Source organism: Lynx canadensis, chromosome D1 (genome assembly GCF_007474595.2).
Source record: "Lynx canadensis isolate LIC74 chromosome D1, mLynCan4.pri.v2, whole genome shotgun sequence".
In the NCBI taxonomy this organism is placed as follows: Eukaryota; Metazoa; Chordata; class Mammalia; order Carnivora; family Felidae; genus Lynx; species Lynx canadensis.
In genome coordinates this window covers 63,113,332-63,130,783 of record NC_044312.2, presented here as the reverse complement: position 1 = coordinate 63,130,783, position 17,452 = coordinate 63,113,332, and the positions used below count along the sequence as shown (strand labels likewise).

Genomic DNA, 17,452 nt, shown 5'->3' with positions numbered 1-17,452 from the left:
ATTTCATTCTTTTTATGGCTGAATAATATGCCATTATATATACTTATATTTATACCTATCTGTATCTATAGATACAGATATATATCTATATCTATCTATCTATCTATCTATCTATAGATCTCTCTATATAGATAGATATATAGATATATACACACACCACATCTTTATCCATTCATTAATCAAAGGACATTTAGGCTGCTTCAATATCTTCATTATTGTAAGTAATGCTGCTATAAACATAAGGGCACATGTATCCCCTTGAATTAGTATTTTTGTATTCTTTGGGTAAATACCCAGTAGTGTGATTGCTGGATTGTGTGGTAGCTCTATTTTTAAATTTTGAGAAACCTCCATACTATTTTCCACAGTGGCTGCACCAGTTTGCATTCCCACCAAAAGTGCACTAGTATTCCTTTTTCTCCACATCCTCACCAACACATGTTGTTTCATCGTATTGTTGATTTTAGCCATCCTGATAGGTGAGAGGTGATATCTCATTGTAGTTTTGATTTGCATTTCGCTGGTGATTAGTGATGCTGAGCATCTTTTCATGTGTCTCTTGGCCATCTGTATGTTTTCTTCAGAAAAATGTCTGTTCATGTCTTCTGCCTATTTTTAAATTGGATTATTTGCTTTCTGAGTGTTGAGTTTTGTAAGTTCTTTATTTATTTTGGATACTAACCCTTTATCAAATGTGTCATTTGGAAATCCATTTTGAATTTATTTTTGTGATTGGTAGAAGAAAGTCGTCCAGTTTCATTCTTTTGCATTCGGCTGTCCAGTTTTCCCATGACCATTTGTTGAAAAGACTGTCTTCATCCAATTCATTCATTGGATATTCTTTCCTGCTTTGTTGAAGATTAATTGACCATATAATTGTGAGTTTATTTCTGTATTTTTCATTCTGTTCTATTGATCTATATATATCTACTTCTGTGTTATTACCATTTGTCTTGATCACTACAGCTTTGCAAAATAACTTGAAGTCCAGAATTGTGATGCCTCCAGCTTTGCTTTTCTTTTTTTTTTTTTTTTTAATTTTTTTTTTTTCAACGTTTATTGATTTTTGGGACAGAGAGAGACAGAGCATGAACGGGCGAGGGGCAGAGAGAGAGGGAGACACAGAATCAGAAACAGGCTCCAGGCTCTGAGCCATCAGCCCAGAGCCCGACGCGGGGCTCGAACTCACGGACCGCGAGATCGTGACCTGGCTGAAGTCAGACGCTTAACCGACTGCGCCACCCAGGCGCCCCTTTGCTTTTCTTTTCAAGGTTGCTTTGGCTATTCAGGATCTTCTGTGGTTTCATACAAATTTTAGGATTGTTTGTTCTAGTTCTGTAAAAAATCCTGTTTGTATTTTGATAGGGATTGTGTTAAGTGTGCGGACTGCTTTGGATAGTATGGACATTTTAATAATATTTGTTCTTCCAATCCGTGAGTATGGAATATCTTTCCATTTCTTTTGTGTCCTCTTCAATTTCTTTCATCAGTGTTGTATAGTTTTTAGAGTATAGGTCTTTCACGTCTTTGGTTAGGTTTTTTCCCTGGATATCTTATTATTTTGGGTGTAGTTTTAAATGGTATTGTTTTCTTAATTTCTCTTTCTCCTGCTTCATTATTGGTGTATGGAAATGTAACTGATTTCTGTACATTGATTTTGTATCCTGAGACTTTACTGAATTTGTTGATCAGCTCTAGCAGTTTTTTTGGTGGAGTTTTTTGGGTTTTCTATGTGTCGATCATGTTATCTGCAAATAGTGTAAGTTTTACTACTTCCTTACCAGTTTGGCTGCTTTTTATTTATTTGTTGTTGTCTGATTGCTGATGTTAGGACTTTCTAGTACTATGTTGAATGAAAGTGGTAAGAGTGGACATCCTTGTTTTGTTCCTGACTTTAGAGGAAAAACTCTGTTTTTCCCCAGTAAGGATGATGTTAGCTGTGGGTTTTTTATAGATGTCCTTTATTATGTTGAGGTATGTTCCCTTTTTCTGTAGAAGGTTTTTATCATGAATAGATGTTTTACTTTGTGAAATGCTTTTTCTGAATCTAGTGAAATGTCATATGGTTCTTATTTTTCTTTTATTGATGTGATGTACCACAATAAATGATTCGTGAGTATTGGATCACCCTTGCAACCCAGGAATAAATCCCACTTGATTATGGTGAATGATTTTTTTAAAGTGTATTTTGTATTTGGTTTGTTAGCATTTTGTTGACAAACTTTTGCATCTATGTTCAGCAGGGATATTGGCCTGTAGTTCCTCTTTTTTAAAATTTATTTATTTTGGGAGAGAGAGAACGGGAGAGGGGCAGAGGGAGAGGGAGAGAGAGAATCCCAAGCAGGCTCCACGCTGCTGGAACAGAGCCCCATGTGAGGCTCGATCCCGTGAACTGTGAGATCATGACCTGAGCTGAAACCAAGAGTCAGATGCCCAGCCGATTGAGCCACCCAGGTGCCCCTATAGTTCTCTTTTGTAGTGGAGTCTTTATCTGGTTTTGGTATCAGGGTAGTGCTGGCCTCATAGAATGAATTTGGAAGTTTTCATTTCTTTTCTATTTTTTGGAATAGTTTGAGAAAAATAAGTATTAACTCTTTTTTAAATGTTTGGTAGAATTCCCCTGTGAAGACATCTGGTTCTAGACTTTTGTTTATTGGGAGTTTTTAAATTACTTACTCAATTTCTTTGCTGGTTATTGGTTTGTTCAAATTTTCTATATATTTTTTTCTGTTTCAGTTTTGGTAGTTCATATGTTTCTAAAAATTTATCCATTTCTTCAAAGTTGTCCAATTTGTTGGCATATAGTTTTTCATAATATTCTCTTGCAATTGTTTGTATTTCTGTGGTGTTGGTTGTTCTTTTCCTTTCTCATTCATGATTTTATATATTTGAGTCCTTTCCATTTTTTCTTGGTAAGTCTGGCTAATGGTTTATCAATTGTATTGATGTTTTTTTCAAAGAATTATCTCCTGGTTTCATTGATATGCTCTATTGTTTTTTAGTTTCTATATCATTTATTTCTGCTCTAACCTTTATTATTTTCTTTCTTCAGCTGGTTTTGGGTTTTGTTTATTCTTTTTCTAGCTCCTTTTGGTGCAATTTAGGTTGCTTATTTGAGATTTTTCTTGCTTCTTGAGGTAAGCCTGTATTGCTGTAAACTTCCCTCTTAGAACTGTTTTTGCTGCATCTGAGGTTTTGGACCATTGCGTTTTCATTTTCATTTGTTTTCATGTACTGTTTAATTTCTTCTTTGATTTCCTGCTTGACCCATTCATTGTTTAGTAGTATGTTATTTAGCCTCCATGTATTTATGGTCCTTCTGGTTTTTTTCTTGTTGATTTGTAGTTTCATAGCATTGTGCTCAGAAAATATTCATGGATTTTGATCTTCTTGTATTTGTTGAGGCTTGTTTTGTGGGCTAATATGTGATCCATTCTGGAGAATGTTCTGTATGTACTTGAGAATAATTTGTATTCTGTTGTTTTAGGATGGCATGTTCTGAATATATCTGTCAAACCTATTTGTTCCAGTGTGTCATTCAAAGCCATTGTTTCCTTGTTGATTTTCTGTTTAGATGCTCTGTCTGTTGATGTAAGTAGGGCATTAAAGTCCCCTACTATTATTATATTATTATTGATTAGTTCCTTTATATTTGTTATTAACTATTTTATGTGTTTCGGTGCTCCTATGTTGGGTGCATAAATATTTACAGTGGTTATATCTTGTTGGATTGTCCTCTTTTGTTATATAGTGCCCTTCTTTGTTTCTTGTTATAGTCTTTGTTTTAAAGTCTATTTTGTCCGGTATAAATATTGCTATTCCAGCTTTCTTTTGCCACCAATTTGCATGATATGTTCTGCCCACCCTTCTCACAGTTGGAGCAATTTTCAAGGATACAAATTCATGAATATAGTATTTCTCTCCATTAAGTTAGATCTTTAATTTCTCTTAGTAGTGATTTAGGGACTCAGAAATATTTTACCAAGTTTATCCCTGAGTATTTGATATATTTTGATGCAATTGTACATAATAACTGTAAATTTAGTTTTCCAATTTTTTCATAGCTAGTTTGTAGAAATGCAGAAAATCAATTTTGTATTGACTTTGTATCATGTTATCTTGCTAAATTCAATTATTAGTACAGATCTTAAGCTTTCCTACATACATCCATGTTGTTTGCAAGTGATTACATTTTACTTCTTATTTTCCAATCCCTAAGATTTTATTTTTTGTCTTATTTCAGTGGTTAACATCTGTAGTGCAATCATGAATATTCATTGATAATCCTGATTTTAGGGAGAAATTCCTCAACTTTTTACTATTATGTATGATATTGAAGGTTTACATTAAGGCTTTTTTTCCCCATGTTTGGGAAATTCCTTATTATTTCCCATATGCTGAGCATTTTTTCTATTATTATTATGAGTAAATGTTGTTTTCATATGATTTTATTTTTGTCTCTATGAAGATGATGATATGATATGTATAGTTTTCACTATTTTGTTAATATGACAATTTACTTTTGAATGATAAACTACTGTGCATTCTTGGGGAAGCTCCACCTACTCATGATATAATAATCTTTTTATATATTGTTGGATAGTATTTGCTAATCATTTGTTAAGGATTTTTATATCTCTGCTCATGAGGGACTTTGGTTTGGATTTTCCTATCTTGTACTGTCTATATGATTTTGTCATCAGATTAATACTGGCTTTGTAAGATGGATTGGAAAGTGTTCCTTTTTCCTCTGTTTTCTAAAAGTTTGCATTATTATTTCTATTGTAAGGATTGTCATTGTTTCTTTCTTAAATATTTGATAGAATTTTCCAGTAAAGACTTGATCTAATGCTTACTTCACTCTATTATCACATCATCTTCCTATGCCCAGAACACTATGAAAGAAATCTATTAAAGCACTAATCTATCCGTGTCACTGCTGTGCTTAAACAAGTTCCTTGACCTCTTATTAACATGTAGTGCCATCTAGAAGAGCACTTAAGACCTGCCACAGTCTGGGGCCAACCTTCCTCTCAAATCTCATCCCTCTGCACTGCTTCATTAATATTGATCTCTTTTTAGCTTTCCATCAAGAATTCTGTACTTTATGAGTTTGGAGTTCCTTTTAGTGCTAGTGAGTCATTCTGGAACATTCTGTTCCATTATTCAACTTTCCTCTCTCATGTTGCCTCATTTGTGAAGCCTTCTGTGATCCCCACAGGCATAATCAGATGCTCTCTCTCCATGGTTTTCCCATCTCTCCGTGGTGTGGCTACAGATCCTTGCATATGCCTCTGCTTTGCCTTTGGTCATGCTTTGCCTTAGTTTGATGTGTATCTTCCACCTGACCCTGTTTAAAGGGGTTTAAAGTTTAAGAGGAACCCAGGAAATATATTTTTTGATCCAAATTATCGATTCCAATCCCTTGACTATTTTTGGATCTTTGGACAATTCCAGTCTCTTGATGTTTTTTGCAAGGTGAGGGTTCAGAGTTTCAGTCAGGCAGTCCATATTCACACTAATCTAGATTTCTAGTTCTGAGACTTTTGTTTATTTCCTGGACTGAAGTTCCTGTGTTTGTTACCAGTGCCTCTTAGACTGAACTTTGTATTGCTCTTGCTACTTGTCCTGCCTACTCCCTCCTCCTCCACTAGGGTTCTGTGCTGATATTTTCTACTTCATAATACCTCTCTCTACAGTTTCAGAGACATCATAGCGTCATCTATTGTAAGCTCACTGTTACCCAGCTTGACTTCTCTGTTAGAAAACTGAATGCTTCATGTTAGGGTTCATAATCCTGGCTGTACCTGAAATGACACCTGCTATGTCTTCTTTTCCCCTCCAGAACTGGATAGTACCCTTAGAGCATGGCTGTCAGAAATGGATGACCTGATTTTGCATACTGACTCTTCCTGTAAACCTTGTGCTGTTCCTTTCCAATATACCCTGTGTATACCTCTGTCTTTCTGATAAGGTTTATCATTCTGAAGACACAAAGGTCTTGCTGAGTTCTGAACCATAAATTTGAATGAGTTTGTTCTTGTGTTTTTCCTTTGGCTTCATAAAACAAATAATTTTCTCTCATAGGGAGTTTCTTCCTGGACTTGAAGAACCCATTAAAAATCATGCATGCCACCACAAGTGTTCTCTTGTGTAAGCTGTACACACTCAATTTTTCAAAACTCTCTCAATCCAAGGCAATGTCCAGATCCTTCATACTATTGAACATCCTCCACAGATTAATCTGGCACCATTTTCAGGAGTGATTTTGGTGGCTGAGATGAGAGTCAAATGTAGAGAGATTGGTTAAGAATGGAGAGAATTGTAGGTAGTTTCACTTCAGGTGACATAATGTATGGATGGAAATACCTACAAGACTTGGTCTACCTTTGTACCTACTGTTTTGAGTTCAGGCATTTGACATTTTCTTCACTCTTATTCCTGGGCCAGGTTCTCTTTTCTCATAAAAGCTTATACCTTTAATCCATTCTTTCTCTCATGGTTCCACCTATGTCATGGAGGGGTCATCTAGGTAATGTTGTATGTTGGTCCTGGTGTTGCCCACCGCCCCCCACACACCTACAATCTCCCTGCCTTCTTCCTCATTCTCCCTAGATCAGATCTTGCTTGTTCATCAAACCAGGTGGTCCCCTTCCCTATGGGAGGAAGCCACACCTTGCTTCTGGCTGCAGGGCCTTGGCCCTCTCTTGACACCCTGGAGTATGCGGTTCAAAATATTCCCTGTTGGGCCTGTTCCCTGGGGTCCCAATAAGAGGAAGAGGCCTTGTTAAATCTTTGTTTGAAGAAGAGGCAGAAGTGTTAATTGGTGTCTGATTGGTGGGAACTTCATTTTGGATCCCTACAGGCAATGCCTGAAAAGGTGCCCATTAAATACCCTGTTCTTGGGATTTGACTGGTAACTTAACTTTTTCTCATCCTTTTGTAGGTTAAACAGTACAGATCTTTGGTGAGTAATGGCCAGGGGTAGGCCCAAGGAAAAGAGATACATACAGACTTCATCCACAAATTAGCTTTCCCCCAACATTTCCAGATCTGCATAATCTGATAGGCTGTCTGGGGTGGAAATGCATGGTCTTGGTATCACTGAAGAAAATTGGAAATATCACCAATGTTGATGATGTGTACATCATCAGAAGTCTATCTGGGCCTTTTGTATTATATGGATATAAGCAAGAGAGGGATCAGGTATATTAGGATTACTTTCTTCCAAGTAGGCAAACATCTTTCCAATCCTGGCTCAATAATAAGCTATTTATAAATATGTTCCTCTTTGAGTGAGTCATAAGGAGACATTATGGAGGCACCTCAGTATGTGTCCTGGATTCTTCTGGTTCCAGGACCCCTTACCTCCCTTAATCCTCTTTCCTGATGGAAGTAAAGGAGCTGAGCTTACTGGGTCAGACTTTTCCTTGAGGCACAAGGTTATAATGAGGGACATTTGCTGGGTCCTCAGGAGATAGTTGGGAGATCAGAGGTAATTATTTCTTAAACTGTTCTGAAGATACTGTTAGGTTCCACAAGGTGGGCTGAGGCTTAAGGATGGGCAATTTTGAGAATTATTTGAAGCAGATGCTCAGGAGGTCAGAACCACATTTCTTGACACCAGCCATCCCCTTCCTCCCCCACTACCAACACACACAGCATCATTCCCTGAGGGTGCTGAGGGGAATAGCCTGTGGTTAGGAGGGAAGAAAGGAGCCGTGTTGGGGAGGATATGGTATTTTTGACTATGTGTATCTGGATTACTACTACACAACATCCACCCATGGGATGAACATACCATTCTTTGTCAAATCAAATGCATTGTCTCTGAATCACTGAAGTTTCTGTTGCTCTTAACCAGATTCCTCCAAATGAATTGTTTATTTCTTATAATTCAGTGAAAATAATGTTACTATTTTCAGATTTTGACAAAAGATTTTCACATATAATATCTCATTGAATTTTCACAATGATCCTGTGAGGTAGGTTTTAATTTATTCATTTCACATGTAAGGAAACTAAGGCTTGAAAATGGTTAGCTTTGCTTAAGGTCACAAAGCTGACATATGGCAGAAATAGTACCTCAGATCAGGACCTTGACTTCTGGTCCAGAGTTTATTACATGGCACTAAAACTATAGGTGTACTGTAATCTCCCATCTTCCCAGCCCTCATGCCTTCTCCTGAGGTTACATAGTTTCCTCAGTGGCTGTGGTAAAGGTATGGGCAATAATCATGTGGTTTCTCTTGGAGAAAAAAGCAAATGTTCTTGGCCATTTTAATCTGTGCTGTTTCTTCTTTCTTGGATTATGCTCCTGTGCTGACTTCTGCTCCTTTCCCTCATGCTTATAGACCACTTGCTGCTGTCACTGAAACTGTGAGATCAATCCAGCTGCATCTTTTCTGTCTGGAACGTGAATCACTTATCTTATGCTCCAAAGCCCTCTCTGACCCCAGACCCAGGCCTCTGTGTGTCCTTGTGTTTTTTCTTTCACATGAGAGAATCGTGGCACTGGAGGTATTAAGGGGTGTTAGAGAGACACGTACTCCCTAAGTAATTCCTTATCTGCCCTGATATTTGATTGCTCTACTGCTCACCCGTGGCCACCCAGCCCTGGATGTTCTTCCTTGGCCCTGGAGAAGTCACTGCTAACACAGAGACAGGGTGATGACCTTCTAGCTCAGGGATCAGGGATTGGTGCATGTGAGGCCTTGCCTGATTCTGTCACTAAATAGATCTGTGACCCTTGGCCATTTGCTTCTTTCTAGACCGCAGTTTTCTAACCTAAAAAACAATAGTATTTGGCACAGGATATATTGCAGATCTGAATAATTTTGTACACTTTTTATAGTTATGTGATAAATAGAACTGGAGGGGATGCCCGTTTTTTCTTCCGTTCTCAATAATTTGGCGCAATTTAGAATTCTTTGGCTTTCACATGACAGTTATTACCAAGAGCTTCTGTTTTTTTCCAGGTAACTACAGCTCTGAACTTTGTGTCTACCTCTGTACACCACCACTTAAAGGAGAGGGAGCTACAGGACGAGATACTGAGGAGAAAAACAAAACATTCATTTGTGAAATGGTTGGGGAATAATCCAAGGAAGAACCTAATCAATGTTGGAGTCATCAGGGACCATTTATTCTGTAACCTGGGAGTCAAGTGAAGTTTGGAGGAGTGAGGGATCTCCAAATTAAGAAAGTTTCCAGGTGTTAGGATTTTTGGCAGTTTCAGATGAAGGTTAGTGGTATAAGACTTAAGGAATGTGTAAGGTCAGCCCTGATTAAATCCAGTGCCAATATTCAGAACTTGGGAATGTGAGCTTGATGGGAAGGGTTTTTATTTAACATTAATTCCTGGGCATCTGCTTAAACCTGGTTATGTCATTTGCTCCAGGTCATAAATATACTGGGATATCAAATTCTGGAAACTGGTTTCTGAACTTCTTGTCCAACACATTTCCCACTGGACCAAACTAATTTTCCTCCTCTGTTTTTGAGGTTCTTGCAGAAATATTAGTTAAGCTGAAAATCATTTTTGACTGTTTACTGAGACCAATGGGGGAAGAGTGATGGTGCTGGTGCTGTTAGTGAGACCATAGATCTTGAGCTCCCAATCTCCACATCACTGACTTTAACCTGCTTCCTTTCTTTCTAGTAGCCCTTCACACTTCTAAGTGAGATGATCACCATAATTCTTTCCAATAATTCTCATCACTTCCCACATACCTTCTTCTTGGCTGGCATTCCAGGACTGACTGCTGCCCACATTTGGATCTCACTTCCCTTTTGCTTTATGTTCTTCCTGGCAGTGACTGGGAATGGTGTCCTGCTTTTTCTCATCCGGACAGAGCACAGCCTTCACCAGCCCATGTTTTTCTTTCTTGCCATGCTCTCCTTTGTTGACTTGGTTCTCTCCCTCTCTACTCTGCCCAAGATGCTGGCCATCTTCTGGTTTGGTGCTACAGCTATCAGCTCCCACTCCTGTCTTTCCCAGATGTTCTTCATCCATGCATTCTCTGCTATGGAGTCAGGAGTGCTGGTGGCCATGGCTGTGAACCGCTTCGTGGCCATCTGTAACCCACTACATTATGCAACCATTCTTACCCCGGTCGTTGTTGCCAAGATTGGAGGCCTGGTAGTGCTGCGAGGTGTGGGATTGACCATCTCCTTTCCAAGCTTGGCCCGTCGGCTGTCCTACTGTGGCTCTCACACGATTGCCTATACCTACTGTGAGCATATGGCAGTAGTGAAGCTGGCCTGTGGGGCCACCACTGTGGATAACCTCTATGCCTTTGCTGTGGCAATCTTTCTTGGTGTGGGGGATGTGGCCTTTATTGCCTACTCTTATGGGCAGATTGTGAGGACCGTGATTCATTTTCCTTCACCTGAGGCACGTGCTAAAGCTGGCAGCACATGTACAGCTCATGTCTGTGTCATCCTCTTCTTCTATGGACCAGGCTTTCTTTCTGTAGTCATGCAGCGCTTTGGCCCACCCACAGCCTCTGCTGCTAAGGTCATCCTTGCCAATCTCTACTTGCTCTTTCCCCCTGCACTGGACCCCATTGTCTATGGGGTCAAGACCAAGCAGATCCGGGAGCAGCTGCTTAAAATGCTGAGACCCAAGCAGATTGATCCCACCTGAGTGCAGTTCTCATGAACTGGACATCAGGGGCAACGGTGGTCTTCCCCTTTGGAGTGGGAGCCCCACAGCCTAGTTCATTTACTTGGTGGGGACATTCAAGAGAAAAATGAAGTTTTCTTGAGTGTTTGAAAGTTGGGAAATCTCTTCTGAAGTCTATATAGTGTTTAGATATTGGGATGGAAGACAGGGGTATCTCAAGAAAGTAATTTTTTGGATATGTCTTTATTCTAAGAGTTTGTGATTTACTTGTGTTGAGAAGATAAATGAATCAAGGAATTAAGAAATAATTAAGGTATCTATGGACCTGGAACAAGTAACTTAGGAGATTAGGGAGAGATGAACTGGAAGCCTATTTGTACATATGAGAACATGGGCCACTTCCCACCATGACACTGACACAGGCAGTCTGTGGGAGTGGATAGGTCTTGGGTAAAATTTTGGCATCATGGAAATAAAGGTGACAAACTATGGAGATTCTTTAGAGTTTCAGGTTAATGAGAGAAACTTTTTAAAAAATATTCATATTCCATCTGATTCTAGAAGTGCTTTAGTTTCACTTTGTAAAACACAAGTGCTTTGATTCTGTTTTTGAGATGGATGGCCCTCTATGACTCCTGTAGTATCATGTATTTTTAAGCTCTAAGAATAATGATAATTGTTCTTTTATTTCTTCATTTTTAGTCTTAGGTGCAGAGCCTTGAGTTAAAGTTTATTTCACACAATAATTATTGTTCTAATTCTTTATTTTCTGTCTTGATTCCTAATTCTTTGGGCCATTCTCTTCCAGTTCCTACTATTGGCACTCACTTTAATGTGTTTGTTGTATGTTCCTAAGTATTTATGTATCCTTGCAACATATGTAGTGTTGGTGGTATGTTATGTAATATACATAAGTCTCCTTCTTTAGTTCCCCAAGTGTCCATGCTTCCTCCAGCCATGGGTAGTCTGGGCTCTTGCTATTGGGAGTGCACCTCCCTGTCTGTATCCTTGTTATTCCTACTCATCTTGAGCTTCAGTCTAAACCTCACCTCTTTGAAGAAGGTTTTATAAGATAGATCAGGTCACTTTATGAGCTCAGAGCTCCATGTATCTTTCTTTAATTATCCATCATAATTAAATATATGTATATTTAATTAAATATATACATATTAATTAAATATATACATATTAATTATATATTAATTAAACATATCTTAATTAAATATATATTAAATAAATATATAATAATTGGTTTAATGATCTTTGTCCCCCATCTCTACTAAATGGTGAATTGCATTGTATCCTTAACATAGTACTCATATGATAGGCACTCAATAAATGTTTTCTCAATAAATGAATTTTATTATTTTAATGGATTACATCATTACTAGCATGTTTCTTCATTAGTCGTATTGACATATGTGTATTTTGGATTAAATGAGTACATTAATCTCAAAGTGTGGCACAGTAGGCACTCAGTAACTTTTTACTGAAGAAATGAAATAAGTTGTCACAAAACTAGCATTGAAATCATAATTGCTTTTTTTTGCAGTCATAATCACTCTTAACACTAATGTCTTTATTGCTATCACTATGATGAACACTACCTTAAGTTTCAAATGTTATTTCATTTTTTAAAAATTTCAACTTGTGATATTTTGGACACTGTGCAGGTGCACTGGAGAATGTGATTATTCTTAATAAGGCAACCTCACTGCTGTGTATAAACACAGAACAAGCAGAAAAATAGAATTTGTTTTCCTCCTTATCTTTATTTCTTCATTATTCTCTTCTTTTCTTCATTATTGTCTTCCTCATGCTGAGTATTTACCAGGCTCTTGGTGTGATGATGAAATAAACTTGAAAATATAGGAAGTATGATAAAATGTGACAGTGCTGCGGTGGATGTTGGTTCCAAGTCACAGATTAGTTCTCAATGGGAAGTGAGGAGCAAGAAAGGGACATTAGTTCTCAATGGGAAGTGAGGGGCAAGAAAGGGACATAGGTTGGGTCAGGTTAGAGATGCTATGAATGACCAGGGTTTAGAAGAGTATGGGCCTGAGTTGTCGAGTGGGTAGATGGAGGGTTAGGGCTAAACTTATGGTCTCTAAAGGGAGTCTGCTTCAGTCTTTCCTAAGTGGCTTCTGCTCTATGCCATACTCAATGGTCCCATGTTTCCTCAGTCAAATATTAATCTTCAATATTATTACTAAGAAGATAGCACAGAAGCATTGTTCACAGTAGCTTAAAGGTGAAAACAACCTATGGGTTTATTGGCTAATGAATGGATTAACAAAAATGTAGTATACACACATCAGTGTTCAGTCTTAAAAGGAACACATTTCTAACACATGCTTACAACATGGATGAACCTTAAACGTTATGCTAAGTGAAATAAGCCAAACACAAAATAACAAATATTGTATGATTCCTCTTATATTAAGTACCTAGAATAGGCAAATTCATAGAGATATAAGTAGCATAGAGGTTGCCAAAGGCTTAGAGGAGAGAGGGATGGAGATTGTTTAACAGGTACAGAGCTCCTGTTTGGGATGATGGAAAAATTCTGGAAATAGATATTGGTGATGGCTATACAGTATTGTGAATGTACCTAATGGCACTGAATTTGTAACTAAAAATGGTTAAAATGATAAATGTTATGTTAAATATATTTTACCACAATAAAAAATGACTTTGCTTCATGGGCAGGAGTGGAAGAAAGGGCTGCTGGAGATGCACAGTAGCTATAGGATTGCAGAGGAAGAGGATGAATGACATTTATTACCAATGAGTGTAGAGTTTCTATGTGCTTTGACTAAACTCATTTTAAACAATATTCATATGAATATGTTGTATTAGTATAAAATCTTGATGATATGAGCAGGTACTGTTGTTCAGCTCTTACTGCATGGTACCTTGAACCATTGAGAAAAAAATCTTTGCTCATAAAGTCTCTCATTTAATTTTTACAAAATGTATATGAAGCTGGTTCTCTCATTATATCCATTTTTTTCTGACAAAAATTTTATACTTCTACTAAGGACGTTACATTTTCTCACACTTGTCATACTCTGGTTTGGTAGTATGTTCACTGTTCTTGTTCCCCAAAGCAATTTTTAGGATTTTCCCCCTGGAAAAACAGACTAGCAAACAAGCATGGACTAGTGCTTTTGCTGTTCATGTCATTCATACAGATCATTCTCTACCACTCTTGGGTACTGGTGTCTCTCCTTGTTGCTCTTCTTCATTAAATGATGACTAAGTTAATGTCTTCCCTATTTTTGGCCTCCCATTACCCTGGTGTGAGACTTCAGGAATCATGCGAATGACCCATTGAACACTCTGTTTTCATATTCTTGATTTCTTTCTTCCAAATATCCCTACCTCATTTGCCCATTTTCACAACATATCCTTGAACCTCTCTGGAGATCACTGTGTCTCTAACACATCTCCTAGCATCTGTGCTTTACCTCTTCCTATACGTATTCCTAGCATGATACTGAGATTCTGATCGTGTCTCAAACTTGTGCTTGAAATCTTCAGTATCTCCACTTTCCACTGTTCTTTAACATGACCTAAAAATACTACTATGGTTTCTGCTTATGAACCAGGCTCAGTTCCTGAGTATACATCCCAAATTTCATGATTCTTTCAAGTCTTTGGCAAAACCAAGCTCCCTTCCTTCTCACCTCAGAAATTCTGTATCCTCAGCATACTCCCATACTTCCCTTCACTTTTAACCCATTCTTCTGGTCACTAACTTGAGTTAGGGGGGGCTTTTCTGCACTCCCTAGAATTAGAAGTTCATATATTAAGAGTATTATATGATTATCATACTGTAGTTTTAATTTATAACCCTTGTAACTGTTACTAGGTTTCTGTGATCACATATATAATGTATACTCTGTCATGAGCCATGATGACAAGAGTTATCACATTATTTGTTTTGTTTCACATCTAGTAGTGTATATGGATCTGGTAGATATTTAATACATATTGAATGACTTAATGAATAAATGAGGCTTTGCACTAGCTATGAATTAAATACATGTTGGCTGGATGAATGGAAAGAGTGCAACTGAAGCATTATTCCAAAGGAGAATGTGGCCACTGAGGTGGACCATAAGTGCTGTATCAGAGGTGGACCAAGGGAAGGGTCTGCTTGATATTGGGGAGATATTATAAAGGAGGTCTTAGCCATCTCATTAGGAACTCTGAGAATCAGTATTTTCCCCATACTTGCCATGATATTGGGGTTGATATTCATGGGCCTGTCACAGTCTCTCAGAAGAGAGGCAGAAAGCTTAAGTCACCTGAGACAGGTGGTATTTAACTTAGGTTAGATCCTCTAGAAACAGACATTGAGGCAGAGATTTGCATGCAGGAAACTTATTGTGAAGTATACTTTGGAGTGACATCTGTCAGGGAGTGAGGGAAACAGGACAGAAAATACAAAAAAGTTAAACTGATCCTGTAACCCCAGCTGCATGAGCTGATTCCATGGGGCTGCTCTTGGGCTGAGATTGTCCTTCAGTATTGCTTCAAAAGAGAGAGGTTCGGGTCTTTGTATTTGTACTTAGAGTGGTTATTGGGTAAGAGCTACACTCAGAAAGGAAAAGTAATCTTAAATGAGTCAGCTCTTTGTCCAAGGGAGAGTGATTCAATTGTGAGCTTTTAGCAGCCAACACTCTCAGCAGATGGGAGGAATGAACATGTTTAGCCTTTAAAGAATTTATTGCTCTGAGTGTGACCTGTGTGAATAAGAAACCTGAGCTTAAAGTGAAATGCGGGCTTTCCTAGCTCACTGAGAATGAAGCTGCCTATGGCAGACATCAAGGTGGACAGGCTTAGGGGTGATGACCAACACTGGACAGATGGGCCACCTGATCAGGTGCATTTGCCACTCCCTGCTCTGCCTCTCTGCCCAACCAGCTATCCCTGGGGTAGTTGACTTAGCTCTGTGTGTCCCCAGCCAATCTGGATGCTAATTTTGGCTCTGTCCGGAGGTGTCTGTGTGTCCTCTGGGATCTGACAATTGGTAATAACATCTTGCCTGCCCAATACCTTATTCACAGTCACTGGCCCTACCTTGGGGAAGTAGCAAGAATGGATGTGTCTTTCATGGTACGATTACAGAACTAGGTATAAATTTGTGCACTATTTATAGAATAATCTATATACCAGAACTTTATACATATCACTTAATTAATATATAATAAACAAGTGTGATTTGTGTTATTTGCTCTACAATCAGATGAGGAAATCTATACTCAGATAGTTTAAGTATCCTGCCATGGTTTCATTTGTAGAATATGAAAAGGGCAGAATTTAACCTTAGTTGTCTGCCTACAAAGCTTGTGTTTATCCCACTGTACTGTGAAGCCTCTGCCAGCCAGCTTATAATTATCAAGTTTAATAAGAAATTGTTCTTTTCTTAAGACAAACCATTAAGACACTGAAAAGATTTCTGTAATTATGTAAAACAGAAAACTGTGGATGAAGATAAAAAGATCACAAAATAAAGTGCTTCTGACATGACTAGTATGTTCCTAATACAGCTAATGAGTCTTCTAAAAGACAGTAGCCAAGAGCCTATGAATTTTGAAGGATGAGAAAGTCCAATTCAGATAAAAGAGGAAGAAACAATACATTAAAGTTACATGTAAAATAAATTGGTGTGCTCGTATAATTCCAACATTGGAATCGTTCAAGCAAAACATATGTGTGGAAAAGTGCTAAGTATAAGTCAAATTAATACAAAAGATAGCCTTTGAAAACTTTGCTTGCCAGTCAGTTATGATATTAGTCCGTGGATTAAATGGACAAAAGGATTTTAATCTCAGAAGTGATATGATGACTTTTGAATTTCAGATATATTTTATAATCCTCTGCCTTAAGAATGCAGTGTGGAAGAAAGGGTTAATGACAAGGCCAGAGGATCTAAGGAAATAATCCAGGTGATAAACATTAGGAGTATGCACTAGGCGGTGACCCTAGGGGTTGAGAAGAATGAGTGGATCAAAAGGGGTTGAAATTCAGTCAACAGGAGTGGTGACAAAGTAAAAGGAGATATAAAAATGAATAAGAATGATTTCAGGTTTCTACATTGGGTTAGATAGGTAGATATAGTAATTATATAGAGAGAAGATAAAGGAGGTAGAGTGTATTTAGGGAGAATAAACAATTTGATTCGGTCTTGAATATGTTGAGTGTGTGCTATAGACATTGATGTATAGATAAGTGGAAAATGGATTTGTATTTCAGAAAGGTATTTGAATTAGAAACCTAGATTTGGAAGATATTAGACTATATAAGTGGTTTAAATATTGTAAATGGATGAACTCAATCAGAGAAAATGTACAGAACTGGGAAGGGAGGAGAGGATGAAGTTCTGGAATCAATAACGTATAATGGACAGATAGATGGAGAAGGTGTTGGGATGGAGGACATAGGAGGAACACAGTAGAGTGCTGTGTCGTGGAAACTGAGGGAAAATACTTAAAAAAAAATAACAGATTGATTTATTGTGTTCAGTAATGGCAAGAGGTGATATAGAGGATCCATTCAAGTGGACATTCCAAATTAGAAGTCATTGAATGGTAGTTTAGACATCTCTAAGCAGCATGATTACTCTTACCTGTAAATGAAAGTAGACCTATCTTAATTCAGGCATGTGGATGTCTCACCTTAAAGACATTATCTCAAGAACAGGGGATTCTCTGTATCTCACTTTATTCTTTTGTGTTTCACTTTCAGGTTCTCTCTTCTCATGAAGGTGGTAACCAGAGGTAGACACTGTGATAACCCCCCAGCAATGGAGAAATC

The 17,452-nt window shown here is 37.9% G+C and overlaps 1 protein-coding gene across 1 annotated transcript; it reads left to right on the top strand.

Annotated features, from left to right (window-relative positions):
* Window positions 1-9,518: 9,518 nt before the first annotated feature.
* Window positions 9,519-10,648, top strand: LOC115524632 (olfactory receptor 52K1-like). Its single transcript, XM_030331088.1, has one exon. The coding sequence runs from the start codon at window positions 9,686-9,688 to the stop codon at window positions 10,646-10,648; it is 963 nt and encodes a 320-aa protein (XP_030186948.1). The 5' UTR covers window positions 9,519-9,685.
* Window positions 10,649-17,452: the final 6,804 nt, after the last annotated feature.

Bases quoted from the DNA above. Each gene is read 5' to 3' on its own strand.
- LOC115524632 (XM_030331088.1), top strand. From the start codon at position 9,686: ATGATCACCATAATTCTTTCCAATAATTCTCATCACTTCCCACATACC.